The following is a 26,043-nucleotide window of genomic DNA, read 5'->3' on the forward strand; positions in this document are numbered from 1 at the left end:
GCAGCCACCGGGCGTGGGAAGAGCTTTGAAAGGAAGATGCTAAGTCCCCAAGTCCTGCAGGAGCAGTATGTCTCTGCGTGCAGGATGTACGGCTTGCGGTGTAGTGTGTGTGAAGCGTTGGGGACAGGCACTGGGCACTCAATATCATGTTTACATGATGGTTCTGTGAAATAAAGCAAAATTCAAAATTCAGCGGGGAAACCTCAGCAGTGGACAGTCCGGCCCCAGCTCCGCAGTCCGCATTGCCTGGACCGCGGGCTCAGTCCCGCCGCCTACAGGTCACCCAGTTAAGCGAGGGCCTTGGGCGAGCCCTTCCACAGGCCCCGCCCCTCGGCCGCGCGCCTGCGCTCTCCGGTCCCGCTCGCCCCGCCCCTCGCTCCCCCGCCCGCGTGGTCGCCGCCACCGCGGCGGCCCGGGAGGAGCTGGAGGAGGACGGTGGCCCGCGAGGCTCGCCGCAGACAACGCGGCGGCGATGTCCCCGAGCCAGGCGGGTGCCGCGGCGGCAGCGGCGGGCCCTCGCGCGCGGCCAGGCGGCCTGGGCTTCGGCCTCCCTCCGGTTCCTAGGAAGCGAGCCGGCGGCCAGCGCGGGAGCAGCGGCAGCAGAAGCGAAGGCTGCGACGCGTCTCTCTCCTCCCGAGCAGCCTAAGCCCAGGGAGGCCAGGCGGACGGGGTGGTGGCTGGCGGGGGTCCGCTGCCCGAGAATGGGAATTCTCTTCACCAGGATATGGAGACTGTTCAATCACCAGGGTGAGGGTCTCGGGCCGAGGGCGAGCGGGTGGCCCGGGTGGAGGGTCTCCCAGATGGAGGGTCTCCCACTATTTCCGGAGTGTGGGCGGCGCGGTGGCGCGCGGTCTGGGCGCGGGGTGCGGGCCGCGGGGGCCTGGTTTCAGTCCCACTTCCAGCTCGGGGTTGGTTCCCGACTCGCAGCCCTTTGTCTTAGGGGAGCTTCCTAAGAAATTCCACCCTGCACATACACCCATTGCTCCGATTTCGGTTAGGGATGGAAAAGATTCCTTGTCTGACGTCCCTGAGTGGCACAGCCTGGCCTTTCAGCCCTTTTCCTCCAGCAGTTGGCATTGCACACCCTGAGACAGGCTGGGTTCTCTGCGATGAAGGCTATAGGTTGTGGCCCCAGCCGCACCACGGAGCCACCGAGGGTGGCGGAATGCGGAAAACACGAGGAATCGCTCTTCACCTGTCCAGTACCCCTCAGGTTTATGAGCCTTCCCTGCACCTCCACTCTCCTTTGGGAACATCCGTCTGTAACCTGAATAGCGATGGATTCCCCCCCGTTTGCCATATGTGTGTGTGTGTATATATATATATATATATATATATATATATATATATATATATATATCTGTTTAAGGTTAAGCTTAAGGTCATTTTTCTACTTGTGTGCTTATTTAAATAGAGGGATGTGTGTGTGTGTGTGGTGTGTGGGGTTTTTTTTGTTGTGTTAAAAATGTGAAAATGTGTTTCATTTTCACATAACGCGTGTAAAAAACATATATGAAGCATTTGTTAACCGTGGGTAACTAGCAAGTTACCAAGTAAGTCTGAAGTGTTATATAGGGATGCTTAAGTTCATCTAAACTCAAATGTTGCCTTGAAATGCTTATCAGGTTTATTAAAATTTATTACAAAATGAGTGTATAAAACTGGGGAAAGCATGCAATTTTAACAAAAAGCCTCCATGGTCATTAAGATACAGTATAGTTAGTGGTATACTTTTGTTTCTTTCTAGCTCAAGTTGGGTGATTCATCATTCCTGTTGCTAGTAACTTAGTTTGTGTTTTTCTCTTGTGTAAGCTGGTGCTTGTGTCACATCCCAAAGTTTTCCAATGAGGACTTAATGAATGGTGACATATATTGTGTACAACCACTATGCTCACCTCCTCCTTCATAATTCAGCTTCACCTATAGAAGATGGTGACCGGAAATTAGCAGAAGTGGGATTTGTGATTTCTAGTGTTATCTTTTTAAAAACTAAAGATAATAGCGTAGATCACAGGATACTAAATGCAAGAACAATATTTCCAATTTTTCTGATAATGGGGATTTTTCTATAAAGTAGAGAAAACCAGTTCTGACCTGCACTGCCTCTGGCTACTTGTTTCTGTTGGGAGAGAAGGAGTAGAAACCAGTCCGTTGCTTAACCTCTCAGTCTAGGTGTTCTCACCTAGAACACTAGGGATTTTGACTATGTGACTGTGGAGCCTACAAATCTTGAAAACCTAATCTCCGGGTGTCAAGTGTTGAAACTTACATTGCTGTAGAATTGGTGGCACTTATAGTAGATAAGGTCTATTCTAGTTTTAACATCCATAATTTTGTATTATTTTCAGAATGAAGCTAATTTCAACTCTGCTATGAAATTTAGAAAGAGTTTGCTTGTCAGTTTACTCTGGTACTGCAATAAAATTAGATAATCTCCACTTTCTCTTTTGAGTCAATGATAAAATTATTTGTCTCTGTAACTTAAGAATGAATTAGAGCTTTGCCAACAACTACTTGCCAGTAGTAAAAAATAAGGATGTGTGTATTGTTACTACTAAAAATCTGCTAATATGGTGTTCTTATTACCTGTATTTTGTCATAATTTTTGACTGGACATTTATTTCAGTGCTGGGAAATTAATAGTAAGCAGATTAATGAAGTTGAGCTTTAGAAATTTAGATGTCAATATTGTAAAAATATGAATAAACTTTTTCTTCTGCTAAATGATGTGGTTGTGTTATCAATAGGGTCACTTTTCAAAATACTTACTATTAAATCTAATGTCAGATACTTGCTGGTCTTTTTGGTTCTCTATTAAATTGGATATATGTAAGTTAGATATATCTTGGATGCTTTATTTTACTTTCAAAATATACAGAACACAATCCTATATTCTTTTCACATAAATTCTGGAAGGGAGATTTGGGGGATTACAGAATTTGCCATGCTGATGAAACTTAAACTGTACAATATCTCTTTTTTCTGAAACCCCTTCAGAACAACTTCCTCAGTTTAAGCTTAGTGCACAATGACTGCATACTGCCCAACTTGAAAAACCAGAGTTTGCATTTAGATATATATTTAGATAAAATAGAGTACAAACTTTATTCTAGATGCTGTTCTGTGCATCTTTTTTTACTTTATTATAATTGTTGACACTATTACATATGTTCCCATTTATCCTTCTTTGCCCACCTCCACCCAGCCCCTACCCTCCTGTCCCTCTGACCATCACCACACTGTTGTCTGTGCACCTTCTTTCATCCAGTTCCCCCTCTCCCCTCCCCACTGACAGTTGTCAGTCTGTTCCATGTATCCATGACTCTGTTTCTGTTTTGTTCCTCAGTTCATTAGATGGCACACATAAGTGAGATTACATGGTATTTGTCTTTCTCTGGCTTATTTTACTTAGCATAAGAATTTCTAGGTTCATGCCATCACAAAAAAGTAAGAGTTCCTTCTTTTTTTATGGCCGCATAGTATTCCATTGTGTAAATGTACCACTGCTTTTCTATCCATTAACCTACTGATAAGCACTTGGGCTGTTTCCAGATCTTGGCTATTGTAAATAACACTGCTATGAACGCGTGTATTCTTCCGAATTGGTGTTTTGGGATTTTTAGGCTATATTCCCAGAAGTGAGATCACTGGGTCAAAATGCCTTTTTAAGTTTTTGAGGGAATGCCATTCTATTTTTCCACAGTGGCTGTACCAGTTTGCATTCCCTCCCACAGTGCCTGAGAGTTCCCTTTTCTGCACATCCTCACCAACATTTGTTGTCTGTTGTTTTATTGATGGTAGCCATTCTGGCAGGTGTGAGGTGATTTCTCATTGTGGTTTTAATTTGCATCTCTCTGATGATTAGTGACATTGAGCATTTTTTCATATGTCTGTTGACCATCTGTATGTCTTCTTTGGAGAAGTGTCTGTTCAAGTCCTTTGCCCATTTTTTAGTTAGATTGTTTGTCTTCCTGGTGTTGAGATGTATGCATCACTTAAAAAAAAAGTTTCAACTTTCCTTTGAAGGAGTTACTCTTTTCCATTGAAAAGAGGGAACTGAGGCCGAAACCGGTTTGGCTCAGTGGATAGAGCGTCGGCCTGCGGACTGAAAGGTCCCGGATTCGATTCTGGTCAAGGGCATGTACCTTGGTTGCGGGCACATCCCCAGTGGGAGGTGTGCAGGAGGCAGCTGATTGATGTTTCTCTCTCATCAGTGTTTCTAACTCTCTATCCCTCTCCCTTCCTCTCTGTGAAATATCAATAAAATATATTTTAAAAAAAAGAAAGAAAGAAAAGAGGGAACTGAGGTTCAAGTGGAGTGATTTTCCTGAGCCTTAAAACTGGTAAATGCCAGATCCAGCCAAGTTAAAACACTGAAGAAATATGTTGCTGATGTTTGTCTTCTTAAAGAAGAGATTGGCACCAATCCTTTTTTTCCCCTGTTAACTGTTTCCCCGATACTAAACTATGTCTTTAGAACTTTGAAGAGATGCCATTACTGTCTTTTAGTATAAAAGGGCATGTGATCAGTGGTTGGTTGGTTTATTAAATGAATATTTTGAGCACCACTTTTGTGTCAGGAACTATTGTTGATGGTAGGCACAAGGCAGGGAACAAAACAGAAAAACCACCTGCCTTTATGGACCATTCATTCTTAATTGGGAAGACAGAAAATAAGCTAACTCCATCTCTATAGATAAAATGCTAGCAGTGAACATTTACTGATTTATGCAAGGGTAGGTTCTAAATGCTGTACGCAGATTAGTTGATTTAGTCTTCACTTCATTGATTTACTCTTCACAACAACCCTGAGAGGTAGGTATTCTCCCCATTTCATAGGGGCAAAGAAACATTAGGTAACTTGTTTGCTTAAGGTACTACAATTAAAAGTGATAGACCTGGAATTTTATGTCCAGTGCCTGAGTTAGTGCTCAAAAAACATACAAAAAACTTTCTTTGTATAAGAAGGGTTCATGTTAGATAAAGGAAAGAACTTCCTGACACTAATGTGACCTATGAAAAAATGTGTGAAATTTTCCCATTGATAACCTTGTATCATTCTTCTGATTGGTTCTTAGAAAAGAAGTACGTAGTAAATGAGTTCTGGAGAAGCTGCTTGTGCTGCCAGAGCCTGGTTCTGGGAAAGCCACCTCTGCTTCTGTTTTGTTTGTTTTTAATTGTATGGGAATTCAAACATGTATAGAAGAGTACATGTAGAAACTGAGTAGCCCAAGGGGTGGATTGTGCTAGTTATTAAAAAATTTAGCTCCAGCCCTGGCCTGTGTGGCTTGATTAGAGCATCGTCCCATGCACTGAAGGGTTGAGGGTTCCATTCCTGGTCAGGACACATATGGAAGGCAACCAATTGATGTTTCTATCTCTCCCTCTCCCTTTCTTTCACTGGAATCAATGAAGAGCATATCCTTGGGTGGAAAAAAAAAATTCGCTCCATATTCACCCTTTGTGCATGCTCTGTGGATATGGAGCTGAGTCCTTTAAACATTTTTCTTTTGCCAGCTGACAGAATGTTAAATAAGCATTGTCAGTAGATAGAGTATTTGAGGGGTACTGCTGGAGGAAAGGGTTTTTCTTCCTGGGTAAAGGGTACTCAGCAGGATCTGTCCTGCTCTTGTGGTGTGAGCACCTCCAGTGGCTGGTTCTTGCACTACACAGTGGTTAGCAGCAGCCAGCAGCTTGCCATGGCACCACCCACTTCAGTTGATTTCAGAATGGAGACCCTGTAGCAAATAACTTCTCAGGGAAAAGCACCCCGTAGGGGGAGGATTTTCAGCAAGATCCATTGGCAAGTCTGCACAGCCACTTCTGACATTCATTGAGCCGTAGCCAGGCCCTCCAGCAAAGTCTGCATCTCAGTTCCGGGGAATTGGAGGAAGCTCTGGGCCAGCCCTAGGGGTAGTTAGTGTTCCATATATTTGTCATTCCTATAATCTCTAGAGTTATTTCTTATTAGCCAGTCCTTCTTTACTCCAACCCCCTGCAATAGTTATTTTCTTTAAATTAAACTTTGCTATTTCAGAATGTTATGTGGTTTGTTTTCTGATTGGATGTCTACTTTTGCCATGTATAATCATTGCTTTTCATTCAGCAGCTTCTTAGTGCAAAAGAGATGTTGCCCTCCTCGCCTTAAACTTTACTACCATTGCTATAAATAGCAAGTTTATCTTTAAATGTTTTTTATTGATGATACTTTTCAGTTTAAAAATGGAATTTGTAATACATAGTGACTTCATCAGTTAGCTCCCTTCTAATCTTTGTATCTTCTAGATTTATTTATTTATTCATACTCTATTAAGCACATGCTTTATTCCAGACTGTGCAGTGGCCAGAGGGAACTATGGTGAATGTGATAGAAATGGATTTTTTGCTGTATGTGAGATAGAATCAAAAGGGCATAGTGAGTTTGGGTATGAGGTGAGAATGAAGAATCAGGATGACTCAATTTATCTGCCTTAGTATTTGTGTTTTCTGGCTTTGATATGATTCAGAGAATTGAAGGATGACAATACTCCTTTTTTCTTAATTTACTGTCTGGTAGTTGGATGCCTATATATTGACTCTTAGAAACTGGCAATAAATGGAACTCTAGGCTGCCTGGATGTGTGAAAAGGAAATAAGTGAAACTAGAAGCATTTTCATGAAAAAACACACACAAACCAGTAAAGTACTGATTAGGAAACTAAAGCCTAAATGATAACTCAAAATTCGATCTAAATATTGTAACAGTGTGTAGTTGTTTGGGCTTATATGAGTAACTGCAAGAGTGCTGTGGCATAGATAGTCTAAAAGAGAAATTATATTAAGCGATAAACTTGTAAATGAATCATATGCATCAAAGAATTGGAATAGACAAAAATTTATTAAATTTGCCCATAATAACATCTCTTAATATGCATATTGTATTTTAGGTTCATTTGTCTTGAAGAACATTATAATGTTTTTTGGCTGCAAATTTATGTTTTGCATAGACTGCTGCTTCATCTTGGTAATAAGAGGAATAGGCTGGAGTGGTGACAAAACCTAAAGATGGTCAAAAGAAGCTTTGATTTAGTACAAGCATACCTCGTTTTATTGCACTTCACATATGCTGTGTTTTTTTACAGATTGAAGGTTTGTGGCAATCCTGCATCGAATAACTTTTGGTGCCATTTTTCCAACACCATTTTTTTTCACTTTGTCACATTTTGGTGATTCCCACAATATTTCACTTATTATTATATTTGTTATGATGATCTATGATCAGTGAGTTTTGACATTACTTACTAGTGTCATTATTTTGGGGCACAGTGAACAGCGCCATCCATATAAGACAATGAACTTAATAAATGTGTGTGTTCTGACTGCTCCACCAACTGGCGATTCCTTCATCTCTGTTTCCTCTGGCCTCCCTAGTCTCTGAGATAACAGTACTGAAATTAGACCAATTAATCCTACAGTAATTAATAATCCTCTAAGTGTTCAAGTGAAAGGAAGAATTGCACATTTTTCAGTTTAAATCAAAAGCTAGAAATTAAGTTTAGTGAGAAATGCTTGTCAGAAGCTGAGATAGGCCAAAAGCTAGGCCTCTTGCACCAAACAATTAGCCAAATTGTGAATACAAAGGAAATTAAAAGTGCTACTTCAGTGAACAGTAAATAGTAAGAAAGGGAAACAGACTTATTGCTGATATGGAAAAAATTTTAGTAGTTTCTATAAACCAGCCACAACATTCCCTTAAACCAAAGCCTAATTCAGAGTAAAGCCCTAACTCCCTTGAATCCTCTGAAGGTTGAGAGGTGAGGAACCTATAAAAGAAAAATTTGAAGCTAACAGAGGTTAATTCATGAGGTCTGAGGAAAGAAGCTGTTTCCATTACATAAAAGTTGGAGGTGAAGCCTCAAGTGCTAATGTCAAAGCTGCAACATGTTATCCAGAAGATTAGGTTAGTTAATTAATGAAGGTGGCTACACCAAGTAACAGATTTTATTGATGAGACAGCCTTTTATTGGAAAAAGATGCCATCTAGGAGTTTCATAGCTAGAGAGGAGAAGTCAATGCCTGGGTTTCATGCTTCAGAGGACAGGCTGACTCTCTTGTTAGGGGTTAGTGCAGCTGGTGACTTTCAGTTGAAGCCAGTGCTCATTTAACTATTCCAAAAATCCTAGAGCCTTTAGAAGTATGCTAAATCTACTCTATGTGCTCTATAAACAACATGGTTTACTGACTATTTTAAACCCACTGTTGAGACCTACTGCTTAGAAAAAAAAGATTCCTTTCAAAATATTACTGACAATGTACCTGGTCACCCAAGAGCTTTGATGGAGGTGTACAATGAGGTTAATTTTGTTTTCATGCCTGTGAACATAAATTTCCTTCTGTGGCCCATGGATCAAGGATTAATTTCAACTTTCAAGCCTTATTTAAGAAATACATTTTGTGCCCTGGCCAGTTTGGCTCAGTGGATAGAGCATCGACCTACGGACTGAAGGGTTTCTGCCTGGTTCGGTTCCTGGTCAGGGTACATGCCTGGGTTGCACATGCCGTGAGGGGTGTGTAGGAGGCAGCTGATCAATGATTCTCTCTTATCATTGATGTTTCTACCTCTCTCTTCCTCTCCCTTCATCTCTGAAATCAATAAAAAACAAAAACACAAATACATTTTGTGACCTGGCCAGTTTTGCACAGTGGTTAGAGCATTGGCCTGTGGACCATAGGGTCGTGGGTTTGATTCATATACCTCAGTTGCACGTTCCCCAGCCCTGGTTGGGGTGCATGCAGGAGGCGACCTTGTGTCTCCCATCGATATTTCCCTCTATCTCCTTTCTCTCCTCTCTCTCTCTCTCTCTCTCTCTCTCTTTTTTTCTCTCTCTCTCTCTCTCTCTCTCACGCCCCCCTCCTCCCTCCTTTCCACTTTCAAGAAACATTGGCAAAAATATCCTCAGATAAAGATTAAAAAAAAATAAATATGTTTTGTTAGGTTATAGGTGCCATAGGTAGTGATTTCTCTGATGCATCTGGGCAAAGTAAATTAAAAACTTTCTGGAAAGAATTCACCATTTTAGATGCCATTAAGAACATTTATGACTAGAGGCCCAGTGCACAAAATTCGTGCACTGGTAGGGTCCCTAGCAGCTGCTGGCTGCCAGCCGGGTACTCCCTCTCTTCCCCCAGCCACCTGCCCCTCACTGCTGCTAGTGGTCGCTGCCTGCGGGCCCGATTGCCCTGTCCCCACCTGGCTTCCAGGTGCTTATGGAGCAGGGTGGCAGCCCCGCCCCCGGCCACTGCTGCTGGTCACCGCCTGTGGGGGCCCGGTCGCACCACTGTTCGCCCTGCGATTGCATCGGTGGGGCATCGGGCCCCCGCCCGGCTCCCTCAGTGCCTGGGAGTCCTGCGGCAGTGGGGCGATCGGCCCCTGCCCGGCGACTAGTGGCTTGCACCCGCCTTGGCCTGGTGCTGTCCACTCACCTGCTCCACCATCCCGCCCCAGTCCAGCTCTCGTCGGGGCCCATCGGGGCCTGCAGCGCCCATTGCCAGCACTGTGTCACCAACGCCTGCCATGTTCCGTGCCGCCCCCTGGTGATCAGCACACATCATAGCAAGCGGTCAAACTCCCCTTCGAGGGGACAATTTGCATATTAGGCTTTTATTATATAGGATTAAGAGAAGAGGTCAAAATATCAACATTTACAAGAGTTAATTCCAACCCTCAAGGATAATTTTGAGGAGTTCAAGACTTCAATGGAGGAAGTAACTGCAGATGTGGTAGAAATAGAGAATTAGAATTAGCCTGAAGATCTGACTGAATTGCTGCAATCGCATGATAAAACTTTAGTGGATGAAGAGTTGCTTCTAATGGATGACAGAGACCATGGTTTCTTAGGATGGAATCTACTGGTAAAAATGCTGTCAGGAATGTTGAAATGACAAAGGATTTTAGAGTATTATATACACATAGTTGATAAAGTCCAGGCAGGGTTTGAGAGGATTGACTCCAATTTTGACGGTTCTTTGTGTAAAATGCTATCCAGCAGCATTGCATATCACAAAGAAATTGTTCATGAAAGGGTCAATCCATGTGGCAGACTTCATTGTCTTATTTTAAGAAATTGCTACAGCCACCCCAACCTTCAGCAACCACTACCCTGATCAGTCAGCAGCCATCAAAATAGAGGCAAGCAAAAAGATTACTACTCGCTGAAGGCTCAGATGATGGTTAGTATTTTTATCAGTATAGTATTTTGTAATGTACATTATTTTTTAGACATAATGCAGTTGTACACTTGGTAGACTATAGTGTAGTGTAAACATAACTTCTATATACGCTGGAAAACCAAAAACTTGTTTGAGTCATTTTATTGCAATATTCACTTTATTGTGGTGGTCTAGAACAGAACCTGCAATGATTTTAGGTATGCCTATATCAAAAAGTGTGAATAATCTAACCCTACTTTTGGGAATAAACTGGCTTTTCTTTACCATTGAATTGGTACCTTTATCTTTGAGCCCATTCTACAATTATGTCTTAATTTTATGGTTTTCACTGTGACCCACATGACATATGTTAAAATTAGGAAGCTGTCAAAAACAGCTATTGGTGCTTTATTGTAAAAACAGGTGAAAACTCAAATAGAGACAAGTCTTGGGAGGGAGTAAAGTTGGTAATGATTGTGGCTCGTAGGTGTTCAGGCAGGATGAAGAGGTGGAAGATTTCTGGATCATGGAGTCCCATTGGGATGCCCTCCAAAGAGATTTCAGACTGCTCCACAGAAGTGGTGGGGAAGGTGAGACCAATGGTTCACTTCTGCTGGTCTTTAGAGTTAAAGGTTAAAGTGCTGAGTTATAACATAGCTGGAAAGAATGGATGAAATAGGATATTTTAAAATTTTGTTTTTCATTAATCACTGGTGTTTTATTCATTTCAGAGCACAAAGTTATCATTGTTGGGCTGGATAATGCAGGAAAAACTACCATTCTTTACCAATTGTAAGTATTAACTACTTTCACATTTTTATTTTATTGTTTACTAGAGGCCTGGTGCACGAAATTCGAGCATGGGTAGGGTCCTTAGGCCTGGCCGGCGATCAGGGCCGATTGGGGCCTTCCTTCCCCTGGCTGCTGCTGGCTGCCGGCTGCTGGCTGGGGCCTTCCATTGTTCTGCGCCGCCCCCTGGTGGTCAGTGTACGTCATAGCGAGTTGTTGAACTCCTGGTTGGTCGACCTCCTGAGGGGTCAATTTGCATATTACCTTCTATATAATAAAAGCCCAGCCACCATTACAGTGGAACAACTGGATGACCAGAACGACGGGTCGCTATGACGCACACTGACCACCAGGGGCAGGAGCTGCCCCCTGGTGGTCAGAGCACTCCCACAGAGGGAGCACCGCTCAGCCAGAAGCCGGGCTCACCGCTGGCAAGCGCAGCGGCAGTGGCGGGAGCCTCCCTCCTCTACTGCAGTGCTAAGGAGTGGTGAGCCAAGCGGTAAGGAGCAAACAGGCGGGTGGTAAGGAGTGGCCAGTCAAGCGGTAAGGAGCGAGCAGGTGGGTGGTTAGGAGCAAACAGGCAGGCGGTTAGGAGCGAGGGGTCCCAGATTGCGAGAGAGGGCGCAGGCTGGGCTGAGGAACACCCCCCTAACCCCACCCCCCCCCACCTGCACAAATTTCGTGCATTGGGCCTCTAGTTTATTATATAGGATAGTTACTTTTTCTGCCTGAGTGATATTGATTAATGAAAGCAATAAAAAGTTATATGGAATTTAAGTTACTCTAGAGCAGGGGTGGGGAACCTCTTTTCTGTCAGGGGCCATTTGGATATTTATAACATCATTTGAGGTGTATACAAAATTATCAACTTAAAGATTAGCCTGCTATATTTGGTCAATAATTAACGCACTCCTAGTGCCTTGGCAGGGCAAAAGCAAATGATTTCGTGGGCCTTATAGGACCTGCAGGCCAGACACTCCCCACCCCTACTCTAAAGAGTTGACATTTTTATGACAGTGGTTGTTTTGCTTTTAGAAAGTAGAGAAATATGTATTTATGTAGTTTCCTAAAATTGAATGTAGAGTATCTCAGATAGTCCACTGCCTAGTTCCACCTCTGTTTAAACCCTTAGCTCAGCTACTGAAAAAGGGACATTTGGGTATAATATATAAAAGGAGGTCATACTGACTGGTTCCTTGATTGAAAAATATTCAAACAATCTAACTTCCTAGCTAATTGTAACATGTTCGAATTATTTTTTTTCAGTTCTATGAATGAAGTTGTACATACATCCCCCACAATAGGAAGTAATGTAGAAGAGATAGTAATTAATAATACACGATTTCTAATGTGGGATATTGGTGGCCAAGAATCTCTTCGTTCTTCCTGGAACACTTACTATACTAACACAGAGGTAATGTTTCTTTCTTTTTTTAAAAAAAATTTAAATTCTTTATTGTTTAAAGTATTACATATGACTCCTTCCCCTCCTCCCCATTGACCCCTCCCCGATATTTCTTAATATATTAGAACTTCTATGAGCAGAATGCTTGGAAAACACCTTTTAGATATGAACTCTTATAATTAATCTTTTTGAAATATCACAGTATGTTAATAGAAGTAGATTTTAAACATTGTGGAATCTTTGATTCCCTATTTCAGGGTCATTGTCCTGTATATCCACTCTCATTGAATCTCTGTAAGGAGAATTGGTGGTTGATTAGTCTGATTATGTATTGATCCCAGAATTTAAGTAGTTGTTTTTATAATGAATTCCATCTCACAGTTTGTAATATCATTTCTTTTTTACTGTTTATTTTTGTGTAGAAGGAATCTAGGTAAAATCTGGTGGTTTCAATCCTGGCCAAAATTTTACCATGTATTTTATTTTATGCAACACAATTGCACATTAAAGAATTTTTTTCCTTTTGATTCTCAAGCAATTTAGACAACACCATGTTTTTATTTATATACTATTTCCCAAGAGGAAATTGCAGACCTTCATTGTATAGACCAGCCGTGGGCAAACTGGGCCCGCGGGCTGGATCCGGCCCATTCGGCTGTTCTATCCGGCCCGCGGAGCCGAAAGGGCGGAGGGTTCTCTTGCTCTCCCCTCCGCTCCTTTACTTTGAATTTATATTAGTTCACACAAACACTCCATCCATGCTTTTGTTCTGGCCCTCCGTTCCAGTTTAAGAACCCATGGTGGCCCTCGAGTCAAAAAGTTTGCCCACCCCTGGTATAGACCTTGCAAATTGAAAGCCTGTGACAATTGTTTTTATAGTGCTGATTATCCTGTCTAATAAAGAGGAAATATGCTAATTGACTGTCATGCCCTCACAAAGATGGTGCACCCACAGCCAATAAGGAGGGAATATACTAATTGACTGCCACGCCCTCAAAGATGGCGGCACCCACAGCCACAAGATGGTGGCACCCAGTCCCCTCAGCCCTGCTGGGGCGGCAGGCATGCGGCACGGCTGGGCCCACCCCCGGGCGGGTCCAGCCACTCCGCACGCCTGCCTCTGGAGTCCCCAAGTCCCCTCAGCCCCGCAACTGCCCAGGGCTGGCCCGTGGCGCAGGCAAGCCTCGGATGGTGGCTGCAGTCACCCAGCGCCGCCTGAGGCTCAGGTAACCAGGGCAAGCTGAGGCTTGCGCTGCCAGCAGTGGCAGCAGCACAGGTGTGATGGGGGCATCACCTTCCCCTGATCGCCAGGCTGCCTCCTGCCCCTGAGGGCTCCCAGACTGTGAGAGGGGGCAGGCCGAGCTGAGGAACCCCCCCTTCGGTGCATGAATTTTCATGCACCGGGCCTCTAGTAAGTTAATAAAATTCCAAATGTATACAGAGGTGAATAATGTCATTAGTTAGACACAATTAAGTGTTTCTAATGACCTGATTTCCTAACACTCCATAATGCATTTGATCATGGGTTTCTTTTTGGAGAAAGAAAGGTAGATATGGTTACTATTCCTAAATATAACGATGCAGGTATCAAATTCATGGCAACACTTTGAAAATTAATAGCTTTATTAAAGTACCTCAGAATAGAATGAGTCTGACAGTAATAAAACTACTTATCAGTGAGGTTTCAAGTGAGAGAAGAGGTAAACTAGTAGTTCTTTTATCCTTATGGTTTCTGAAATCTGTAGAATAGAAAAGACTCTGAAAATTACAGTGGTTTATTTGGAAATGAAAAACTAGTTCTAAAAAATGAATAGTGCATGTTAATAATAGGCAGTCAGAATTAACACGGGCATCACAAACGCCATCGTAAAGTGACTATATCTGCTCCTGTTTCCCTTTTGGTGGGCATGGCATTAGGAAGAGGTGCAGTGTAGTGCAGTTCTGTACAGCTCCTTCACAGGTTTTTCATTGCATCTTCTAATAATAGCCTTACCAGTTCAGGAGAGAGTTGTGCTTGCCAGTAGCAGGTGCCATTTATATAAGGAAGAGAGCATGGCTTTAGATATAGATCTGTTCTTGCAATTTGTTGATTTTAACTGTCATGGTACTTTACTCCCTAACCCATTCCCTTTTGGATTTTCAAATTGATATTAATATAATAAATAACAACTGTCTAGAAGTAACTTAAGTTTATGACCGTAATATATTTTTTTCTTGACTTATAGTGTAAATAGATGGATATAGTCTTGTTAGCATTCAGAATATTAAGTTAGGAAACAAATGTGTTATATTGGTTAAAATATTAGCAGAATATTCTAATAGTATGTTAGTATGTGTTCTCTTTTCTCCTATTTTTCTCTTAAAATTTAGTAAATATATTTGACTTAGAAATAGATCAGACCTTTAGTCTTTATGATGTATATATAGTAGGTATCTCTGGTTTTTCAATAATACCATACCATAAGGTTCTAATTTCTTGATAATTATAGCCTGTAAATCAAATCAGCACTTCATAAATTTTACAATATATAAAATTATATAATCATTAATGACTTTTTTTGTAATTATTTTAGTTTGTAATAGTTGTTGTGGACAGTACAGACAGAGAAAGGATTTCTGTAACTAGAGAAGAACTCTATAAGATGTTAGCCCATGAGGTAAGTAGGACTCTGGCATAAGATGTGTTTATGGGATATTTCTGTCACATTTCTTCTTTCTACTTTTCAGAAGGATACTATTTCAAATGAAAAGAAAAAGTTATTTATCCGCTGGCCATGTCTGCTTTATAATTTTGACACTTCTCAAATCAGAAGTGTATCTGAAAGCAGCAGAAAGCATGTGGTCTCATTTGTAGAATCTTATTTCACGTATCCCAGATAAATTTGGTGTAGAAGTTTTTCTGAGGAAAAAGACCTAAATTGGCTTTCTTTTACATTTTGAATAGATTAATTATACCGAGGATTATCATTGGAAATGAAATTTTAAAGTCTCACAGACACACAGCAAGTCTTGATTGCAACTCAGTTGTTAGACTAATATTTAAATATAGTTGCTCTTAGGTTTCTTCGATATTGTCCTTTGACTAAAGAAACCATATGGCTATCCACATTTCAAAGTCCTTAAGAAGTATTACTAGTAGCATAATTTAAAAATTGAATAAACTGAATACTATAGTCAGTAATGATAATAGTAACTATAAAACCATATAATACTTACCATAGTGGCAATTGATTATATTTTTATGATTTTTTTATTGCAGATGGAATAAATTTATTTATAGATGGGAATAGGAAAGTGAATATTTAGATGTGTGTTATATACTTTTTATTTTAGTGGAATTTTAATAAAGCTTAAAAATCTGGGATATCTTTATAACAAAGTTTTATATTTTAATATTGATTTGATGATTTGCATTAAGAATTTTGGTATGTTTCGGGCAACTCTTCAAGACTTAAGAAAGCTAGTAGTTATGTAAGTTGAAGTTCCTGTTTTCCTTGTGATCATGCCCACCAAGATGCACTTTCCCCTGTTTTAGACTGATTCGAGCAGCTGTGTTAAATCCCTTGGGTTTTTGTGTGTTTTTTTAAATGCATCTTGCTATTGTGCGTGCACTTAACAAGTTGCGATTCTACTTTGTCAAACAAGCTATAAAAGAGGCAGAACACTAAGGAGTTTTTTCATTTCCCCTTTGTATTTTACAAAAATATGTTTTTCGGTTTATACCAAAGAGTTGTTTATGTTCTATGAAGACTTTGGAAAAAGAAAACTAAGACACACATATTTGTCTTAGCTGTATTTTTTACCCTGTTAATACACAGCCTCCCTATTTGATTCTTACTCTAACTGGCCAGTTATGTAAGCAGGATCAGTATAGAAAGTAGTAGGGCTCAAACAAAGTCACTGTATTTTACTTGTTGGGGCTATTAACCTGGGAAGTCAATATGTGACCTAATCAGCTTTTTTTTTTATTCCTTTATTGATTAAAGTATTACATATGTGTCCTTATCCCCCCATTGCGCCCCCTCCTCCACTAATGCCCTCACCCCCCTGTTGTCTGTGTCCATTTGTTAGGCTTATAAGAGCCAGGCTTTGAATTTAGGCATTTTCATCATTCTTGCTCTTGCTGAAGGTGGGGGGTGAGGAGAGTGGGGGACAAATAGGGCATAGTTGGAAAATGAAAGGAAAGAATGGGGAGATTACCAGAGAAGAAAGGAATTACATATGAAGTTGGGAACTAGAGTAAGTCACTTAAAAGGGTCCAGAAGAGCCAAATAGAGTTCTGAAGGGGAACAAATGGATCAAAGAATAAGATGGCTTAATGAGAAACAAATTTTCAATGGGGATAGTCAGATGTTTCATACCACAATCACCAACAGAATTTTATCACCATCACTGATAATGATTCTTTACATGCATTACTAAATACAGAACTATAAAATGTTTTTCAGTATTACTGAAAGCTTCATCTTAAATGAAGTGCAAAACTTTGAAGCTCATGAATTTTAAAATAGTTCCAAATACAAAAGGACAGATGAAATTTTATTCAGAATGACTCAACTTCTAGGAATTACCTTCACAAATGAAGCTTTGAGGAACAAATTGACAACTACATATGGCATATAGAAGATGCTAAGTAAATATATCTTGCATGTGCTATTACTCATCTTCTTGACTAAACTGAAATCTTAAGACCAGAAATCTGTAATATGTAGCAGAAAGTTTTTTTAACGTGCTTAAGATGGCTGATGAATAAAAGATCACAGCTGTTCACCTTACACTTGACCTCTTGTTAAGTCAAGTTGATGAACAGCCTTAATCCTATATAACTTTTTTTTTACTGTTATCATAAGGCATAATTGGTGCTGAATAATAAAAAGTAAAGGACTATTTTTTTTTTGCTCTCTTCCTAACTATGTAAAAATAGGTAATAACAGCCGCTGTTGTTTTTTTAATCAAGAACCCCAAATAAAAAAATTTGAGCCTATGAGATGTAGAAAAATTATATTCAATACGGGTTTTTTCAGTGTGTTTTTGAGACCTTTCAAATAAAAGGCTTTATTTCTTACCCTTTTCAAATTGTAGTCCAGGGGCTTCTCCAAATAATTTAATCACTAGACGTGAGGAATATAGATTACTTATAAATAAGATAGTATAAATTTATGTTTCCTAAATTTTGCCAAGTTATTTCTGTTGTCAAAATTTTGTTCTTAGAATGTGTCAGCATTACCAATCCTGACCTATATAAAAGGTTTCAACAGACACTAGCAAGAGATATTGAAACCTGGAAGATAGGAAGATAGGAATTAAATCCATGGAAAGTCCATCTACTCAGTGATTCAGCCACATATCAACTATTGATGCTGTTCCATTTCCATTTAAGATAAGAGAAAAAATATCTGTATCCTCAATAATGAATATATATATATATATATATAGTCCATCCATTCATATTTTTGCCTTTTATTATATAAACAGGTAAACTGAACTATAGATGAAACAAATTGAATGAGAAATCTTAAAAGTTAACATTCTAGTATCCTTTTCTGACCATGCTCTTCAGGTAACTCATTAACTGTGTTACTATAGCTGCCATCCTGCAGAGGGCACTGTAACTAAAGTCAGTCTCCGTTGTTATATAAAACCTTTTGCCTAAGTCCTCTTACCCCTTACATTTTTTATTTACATCTGAAAGAATCAAAGAAGTCAATGAAACTATTTTAACAAGAGTAAAATATTGTGGAACAATGTCAGTTTGTACCCATTGAAGACTTTCCTGCTTCAAGCACATATACACATGATTGAAAACAAAATATCCCACTAAAATCCCTAAGAAGAAAGAACACAGTTGAGAAAACTTGCAAGCATAGCACCCAAACCACAGTATCTTCATATATATAGGAAGAGTATTATGAGAGTTTAATACACAGAGTGTATCCATCATTGGTTCTTAGTCCATGATCTATGAATGGACTTTAGAGTATCTATTAACACTTTAAAATTATACATATACTTTTTTTTTTGCATATATACAAATGTGCATTTTTATGAATAAAAGGTCTATTACAATCTTCAGTAGATTATCAGGGAAGTCCCAGACTGTAAAAATGGTTGCAAGAGGGAAGAGTGGAGTAGAGTCAAAGGAGGCCAAGAACCTTGGTCTGTGTTGTGAATAAAGCATACCAGTCATTTTGGGGCATGCAGAATGGTAAGGTAATTATTATTTGGGGGGCAATAAATGAACTAACATTTGTTGAACTTTCACCAAAAGTCAGGTGCTGAATTGAGTAGTTTAAATGTAATTCATTTATTAAAACCACATCCCTAAGAGTTAGGTAGTAGTTTCAGCATTTTACAGATGAGGGGCAATAGTTATAATAGGAAGATCTCGGCTCAAACTAGGTGCTATTATTGAGTAGCTATATGACCTTGTCTGAGTTACTTACATCAGTCCTCATCTGTAAAATGGGACTAGTAAAGCCTATCTTATAGCAATCTTGTAAGGATTAAAGAGTTTTTATTTAGAAAAAGTCATTATATGGCTTTAACTCACCATGGTTTTGAAAGGAAGGGAATTTCTCCCACTTCAGCTAATTCATCTATTTATGCCCCAAGCTTCTGCCCTTTCCTAATACCAGAAATGGAACAGTGTGATGGGTGGCTTGCTCAAGTTAGATACTCAATAAATGTTGATAAGGAGGAACAAATTCAGAAAGGGTTTTTAAGGGTTTTTGCCTCAGAGTCAAAGAATTGAAGTGGTAGAACTTAGTTGATAAGTTTAATGCCAATCCAAGATGGCCATATCAAATATTCAAATCTAAGAAATCATCATGGACAAAGATAGAGGAGTTAGGTCTCAGAAAATGATAGGGTTGGTTTAGGATAGCACCATTCAACTGAGAATTAAGTCCTAAGTCTCTAAGGCAGGGGTGGGGAACCTTTTTACTTCCAAGGGCCATTAGGATATTTATAACATCATTTGCAGGCCCTATAAAATTATCAGCTTAAAAATTAGCCTGCTCCAGTGTGGCTTGGGTGGTTGGGTGTCATCCCATGCACAGAAAGGTGGCCAGTTCATTCCCAGTCAGCACATGCCTGGGTTGCAGGCTTGATCCCCAGAGGTGGCCCATCGCTCTCACATCAGTGTTTCTCTCTCTCCCTTCCTCTCTCTCTAAAAATAAATAAAAAGATGTTTTTTGGAAAAAAGCCTGCTATATTTGGTCAAACATTTAAATAACTCACCCCTCCCTAATGCCTTGGCAGGGTCAGACCAAATGATTTTGTGGGCCTTATAGGACTGGTGGGCCGGATGTTCCCCAACCCTACAGTCCAAGGCATACGTTGTATATAATGAATTAGTTTTTTTCCTATGTACCTAGAAGGTACTAGGTTGCAGTAGAATTTTTAAAAGCTCTTGAGTGCCATGCTAAAAAGTAATTCTTAGTAGCCATAGAAGCCTAGTTTGAGGTTGGGGAAAATGGGTAATTATATATTTGAAGACATGGCTGCTTGGTAAATATAGCACTTAGGACCATAAATGTAATCTAGGACTATAAGAAATATATAAATACATACAAGTATAGATAGATTTATTTAAAATGTGTTCAGTTTGAAGTTTACCTTCCATCAGTATAAGAGCTATGAAATGCTTTTATATCAAGTAGTTGAGAAATTCTAGGTTATAAAGATTACAAAAAAAATATTCTATTCATTAAGTTAGAAAATCTGAAAAAAATGCATTGGTCCTTATCATTTTATTTGCCTTTACAGGATCTAAGGAAAGCTGGATTGCTGATTTTTGCTAATAAACAAGATGTTAAAGAATGCATGACTGTGGCAGAAATCTCCCAGTTTTTGAAACTAACTTCTATTAAAGATCACCAGTGGCATATCCAGGCATGCTGTGCTCTTACTGGCGAGGGGTAAGAAGTCTTCCCCATGGATAACGTGTCTTTAGTTTAGGAATATGAATTTCTTCCTAAAATCCAATTTTAAGGTTACCACGTACAGATTGTTCTAAGGAAGAGATGTAAGACATAGTCCATGTCAATAGTGAGAGTTTTTAACTTGGTTCTGTAAAGAATAAAACACAGCATACACATACTGAACTAATATGTGCACATAGTTACAGTTGCTGTAGGAGTTCAGAGACATTACAATGTCAAGGGGAGCTGGACAAGTCGGAAAACAGTTCTTATTGGTGGTGGGACTTTCGCTATAAGAAAGGAACTAACACTTGCTAAGCCTGTCCTATGTCTTGAGTGTTCCTTACAGTGTATCATTTATTCCTAACAGTCATGTAGACCAGTTGTTTTAAATTCACACTTTATGCATAAAGAAGTTGAACTAGACTAGTTTGGGTGTACTCACTTTTGCCACCACTGTTGTCAAGTGCGAGTTGTTGCAATTTTTTTTTTTTTTAAAAGTGTTAGAATTGGAGAGAGTATGGCACAAAGGTTCCTGGTTCTGGAAAGGAGGGTAGGTGCCTATAGTAGAATTTTGCCGTAGTCTAATGCCCAGAAATGAGAGGATTTCAAAAATGAAGTGGTTGTCAGCATTGTTAAATATAATGTCAATGACTAGAAAGATGGAGAGTGCTGTTAGGAGAGATGGAATAGAGGAGGTTAGAAATAGGATAAAAAGCTAAAAGGCTGAGCAAATGAAATAATACTTTCGTTGTAGCTGTTTTCCTAAAATGTGGTAGATCTGTATATATTTAAAAGCAGAGAAAAAAATAATTGGAGATGAAGGATTCTAGAGTCTTAAATTTGGGGTTGTGGTTCTTCAGGTTTTAGGAAAGGGCAGAAGCTTGGGGCACAGATAGTTTCAATAAGTCATTATATGGCTTTAACTATCATTATGGTTTTGAAAGGAAGGGAATTTCTCCCACTTCAGCTAATTCATCTATTTATGCCCCAAGCTTCTGCCCTTTCCTAATACCAGAAGAAGAACCTCAACCCCAAATTAAGAACTCTCTTTAGAATCTGTTATGTATGTACCTTTTATAAACAAAGAAAACCTGAGACTAGAGTCACATCTTGACAGCTATTGTCCTGGTGTGCTAGAGTTCTCGGAGAGAATCTGCTGGTCTTGATTTACTGATGAGGGCAGCAAGTGCCCCCAGTAGTGCCCAGATCAGAAGCAGCCAAAAACAAAACAAAACAAAACAAAACAAAACAAACAAACAAAAAAATAATTAAATGGGAGATGAAGTTGAATCTTAGTGAAATAGAAGGCACTGTTATCTAATTACAGACATTTGGAGAGCTTAATTAGAACCTCAAAAAAGCAAATCTTTTCATTTAAAGAAAATTTCATAGATAATACCAACTCTCCACATATTCATTTAAGTAAAAATGTTACATGTTTCTGTCAAATAGTTTAATACAGATACCTGTAGATATATCTTTATCTATGAAAGGACTTTAAGCAAAAGCACTGATATAATACTAAATTTGACCACAAAGACAAATCGTCTAGGATTTATATAATACTTAGCTTATATACTTTGAGAAATTGTGTAGAAAATACATCATTAGTTAGGATGGATATGAACTCTGGCAGTTTCATTTTTGAAAGAGGAAATAGATAGCTGATGGTATCTTTTCAATTCTTGGTGTATGTGGGCCTCCATTTGCAGCAGTCAGCAAGTGTAAGTGTTTGGTTTTGGAGGAGATGCTTCCCTATTGTGGTCTGGCCACCTTGGTCTGAATTCTTGGTTTTAGTGTTGGTCGGACTTAACTCTTATCTCTGCCATTTGCTAACCTCTCCAAGCCCAGTTTTCCTCTAATATGGGAAGGGTTCTGATCTCACTGTTGTAAAGAAATCTATACTAATAAAAGGGTAATATGCTAATTAGACCGATAGACCAGACGTCTTCTGGTCATCCTTCCAGACAAAGCCACAGTGGCAGGGGCCGAGGCAGAGGCGGTTAGGGGTGATCAGGCCGGCAGGGGAGAGCAGTTAGTGTCAATCAGGCTGGCAGGGGAGAGCAGTTAGGGGCGATCAGGCTGGCAGGAAGAGGTGGTTAGGGGCAATCAGGCCAGCAGGCAGAGTGGTTAGGGGCAATCAGGCAGGCAGGCAGGTGAGCTGTTAGGAGCCAGCGGTCTGGGATTGTGCAGTAATCGGGCCTAAACCAGCAGTTGGACATCCCCCAAGCAGTCCCAAATTGGAGAGGGTGCAGGCCGGGCTGAGGGGACCCCTCTCCCCCCCCCCCCCCCCCCATGCACAAATTTCATGCACCGGGCCTCTAGTATTAAGATAATGGATATTAAGTGTTTAGCACAGTCAGTGCCAACACTGAACCAATCATTTATTTATATCATTGTCTTTTTTTCTATTTCTATCTTCTTTTATATTGTTAGACTCATACTTACATAAAAATCTGATTTTTCAGTTTCTCATATCTGTAAAAGCTCCTGATAGACAGCGGTTAGTGCTTCATAACAGTTGTTCATTTTGTTGTAACATATGTACAATCATTTTTCTCTTGCTAAACATTTTCTCTACCACAATGAACATGTCTTTATAGTATTTTGGATTATGCTCAGTCAGTTACCCTTTATTCAGTGATAACTGGTGTTAGCGATAAGAGATTTTACTTCCTTCAAAAAATGTAAATATATAGATGTAGCAGACATATTATATATGTACTCTGTTTTAACAGCTCTACTATATATTTAATATCCTGCAATTTTACTTCATTTAAATAATGAGCATTTTATCATATTGTAAAGTAGTTTTTGAAAAGAAGTTTTTAATATTTCATCATGAATGGTCCATAATTTGTTAAATTTTTCTCTATTTCTAGACATTTAAATTCTTTTTCCTATTAAAAATGTTTTGATAAACAGTCTTATACATAAATCTGTCTTTATGTATAAGGATGTATTTCTTGAAGTAGAAAAGAGGATAGAAAGGGTATTGATATTTTAAATACTCTTGAATATGTATAGCTAAATTACTTTCCATGGGCATTTATATAATCACTGAGCTTTTATATGTAAGGCAGTGTTCTAGGCACTAGAAACAAAACAAATGAGAAAGCACGGATGTACTGTGTCTTGAGAGTATGGCTTCACCACAACAGCACCAACATGGAACAGTATTGATTTTTTAACCTTTGTTGTTTAGGTAAATGAAAAAATGATACCTTGTTTTAGTTCGCTGTTTATAGCTTTTTAGTTGGGAATTTGATCAAATGATTTTATTTTCTGTATAGATTATGCCAAGGACTGGAATGGATGATGTCACGACTTAAGCTTAGATGATCTCTACTGACTTCTTCTCATAGACTTTATATAAACGAAGTGCTGGACTTTACCTGAAAGCTCCAAAAATTAATGGTTCAGATATATTTATAGTAAACTGATTTAAACTTTTTCTATAAGAAGAAAAATTAAGACCACTTATTTGAAAATGAAGATGAAGCCTCACCTTCCAATTGCTTTCTCATTAGTTTCTTCCAAAGCCAGGTCTTAAAGCTGTGATTGACATTTTTCTCATAATGAATCCTTTCAAGACATTGTGTAGCCTGTGGTAAGTACAAAAGGAGAGGAAGACATTTTTTTAAACTTTAAGAGCTTTATTATCAGTATAACCCTCTTTTGTTGAATGTTCTCTTTTTGTTCCATTAAGTCAAAATATAAATCAACACAGATACTCAGTTTCTGGTATTTTAAAATGTAATGTTACTTATGAAAAGTATTTTGCATTTGTGTATGTATTGTGTATATACCTCAACCTCAAGTTAATGGCTTTGATTTATGTTCTAAAGAAAAGTGGATAACAAAAATTAATAATATTCTTAATTATAACAATAATGAAATGAATACTGGCATTGGTTTAAGTGCCAATTTGTACTTTTCCCCTATGCTCTCTGCATTGTACTAATCAACCCTCAAAATCATTGAGCTGCTCTTTAAAAAAAAGAAAGAAAAAAAGTTTGACATTGGGTACCTATGTTTTGTTGTTCAAATCACATACATACAAGCATGTAATCGAATGAGTGGAATATCTGTCAAGTTCTTAGAATTGCTAATGGGCACAATTGCACATTGAGCAGTTATCTGATTGTTCCCTTTATGAGACCGTATAACATCTAAATTACTGAGTAAATTGTTAATCCATTAATCAATTATTAACTGTGATTAAAATTACCAACTGATTTTTCAGCATTAATGGAAAACTTGTGTGAAATGTCTATCCAGAGAAGTGTCACCATATAAATATTATCAAATAATTTAGCTAGATTCTTCTTAAGTATTAAATTATATGTCAAGCATTTAAAGTGAATTTGAAATTAAAAGTAAAGCATATTTTCCAAGCAACAAAGATAATTTATTAATTTGAACATTTTTAATTCTTAACTTTCGAAATAGTTTAAGATTTTTTATTTCTATATTTTCTTTTATCTTCTTATAACATGTGAATGTATTGTTTGGCAAGTATAAAATACAAAGTTTTTTAGTGCTTTTAAGAATTTGGTTTAAAAATGGATCAACATAATGCATTATTTTTTCTAAGAAAAAGCTTGCCCAAAAACACCTTCTATGTTTGTGTAGGCTTTTTTTTTCCTTCAATATCTGAAAAGTCAGGTATTTCTGTTGTAACTGTAAACACTTACCTAACTAAATGTGTTCAGATATTCTTGAGTACTGAGTCCCTGAAAATCTGAACAATAATCCAAGCTGGCATGTTTTAGAATATTCAAGAAAAAAATAATTTCTTTTAATACCAGCCTTTTAGATTTTGTGAAGATTTTGATGAGGAATAATAGTATATACTGTAAGCATTGACAAAACTTTGAAAGTTCCTTTCTACAAAATTAAAATGCTCACTATCTAAGTCCAAGTTGGGCATAGGAGATGGTCAGTGTTTAATGTTGGATGTTTTGTGTTTTATATTTATATTATAATGTTCAAAATGCAAGTATAATATTTTATTATTTGTCAACTTTTACAAAAGTAAATTCTAAATTACTAAGCTTTATTTGTTCATATGTTCTCATACTTTTTTCAAATAACTATAAGGAATTACTTATTATATATTAAAAACTCTCTTAAAACCCAAATATATATTGTAGGTATTGCAGTTTCATCAGAGAAAAATATTCAATACAGTAGCCCAGCAAATCCACACCTTTTATCCTTTTTATTTTTTTGTTTGTTTTTTGTTAATTCTCCCCTGAGGATATTTTTCCATTGATTTTTTAGGGAGAATAGGAGAGAGAAAGACAGAGAAAAACATCAATGTGAGAAAAACACATCGATTGGTTGCCTCCTGCCTGGGCCCTGACCAGGTACTGGGCTGGGGAGGAGCCTGCAACCAAGTACCTGCCCTTGACCGCAGCCGAACCCGGCACCCTTCAGTCTGCAGGCCGACGCTCCATCCACTGAGCTAGGGCTATCCTTTTAATTTTTTAATTTGAATAACCACAGTTCAGTCTCTGGGATTGCTGCCACATCAGTTCAACAGTATACCAGCACATTCCCTTGTCATCAAGGTGTTGGCTAAAATTTATTCTAATGGGGTGTTTGAATCGTACACTACATTGTTGCAATTGGTTTAGTGTAATAGATTATTGACATGGCATCATGAGAATGCATGAAATCTGATACCACATTTGCAAAATATGATTTTTTTTGTTATACTATTCTAGGCTA

The 26,043-nt window shown here is 38.8% G+C and overlaps 2 protein-coding genes across 7 annotated transcripts in view; one reads left to right on the forward strand and one right to left on the reverse strand.

Annotated features, from left to right (window-relative positions):
- Nucleotides 1-374: 374 nt before the first annotated feature.
- Nucleotides 375-25,365, forward strand: ARL5A (ARF like GTPase 5A). Of its 3 annotated transcripts, XR_013960677.1 has the most exons (7): nt 375-747; nt 10,920-10,980; nt 12,244-12,391; nt 14,956-15,039; nt 20,150-20,301; nt 23,601-24,887; nt 24,943-25,365. XR_013960677.1 is itself a non-coding variant. In XM_080669924.1 (6 exons), exons 1-6 carry the CDS (start codon nt 702-704, stop codon nt 23,647-23,649), a joined length of 540 nt encoding a protein of 179 aa, XP_080526050.1. In that variant the 5' UTR covers nt 375-701; the 3' UTR covers nt 23,650-25,365. The 3 variants fall into 3 exon arrangements, 2 of the variants coding, with proteins under 2 accessions (XP_080526050.1, XP_080526051.1); XM_080669924.1 differs by having other exon boundaries at nt 23,601-25,365; XM_080669925.1 differs by lacking the exon at nt 14,956-15,039 and having other exon boundaries at nt 411-747; nt 23,601-25,365.
- The window catches only part of LOC308249133 (uncharacterized protein), a 41,213-nt gene continuing 22,030 nt past the window's right edge, over nt 6,861-26,043 (reverse strand). Inside the window, exons 3-4 of one of the 4 annotated variants that reach the window (XM_080669928.1) lie at nt 23,816-23,912; nt 6,861-7,038 (exon numbers count right to left, since the gene is read on the reverse strand). In XM_080669928.1, the coding sequence (XP_080526054.1) occupies nt 6,929-7,038; nt 23,816-23,912 (207 nt within the window). In that variant the 3' untranslated portion in view covers nt 6,861-6,928. Of the gene's footprint in view, nt 7,039-9,627; nt 10,846-22,741; nt 23,913-26,043 lie in introns of those variants that run through there. The other 3 variants (XR_013960678.1, XR_013960679.1, XR_013960680.1) reach the window with 3 other exon arrangements.

This window comes from Plecotus auritus (genome assembly GCF_963455305.1).
Source record: "Plecotus auritus genome assembly, chromosome: 5".
Taxonomy (NCBI): domain Eukaryota; kingdom Metazoa; phylum Chordata; class Mammalia; order Chiroptera; family Vespertilionidae; genus Plecotus; species Plecotus auritus.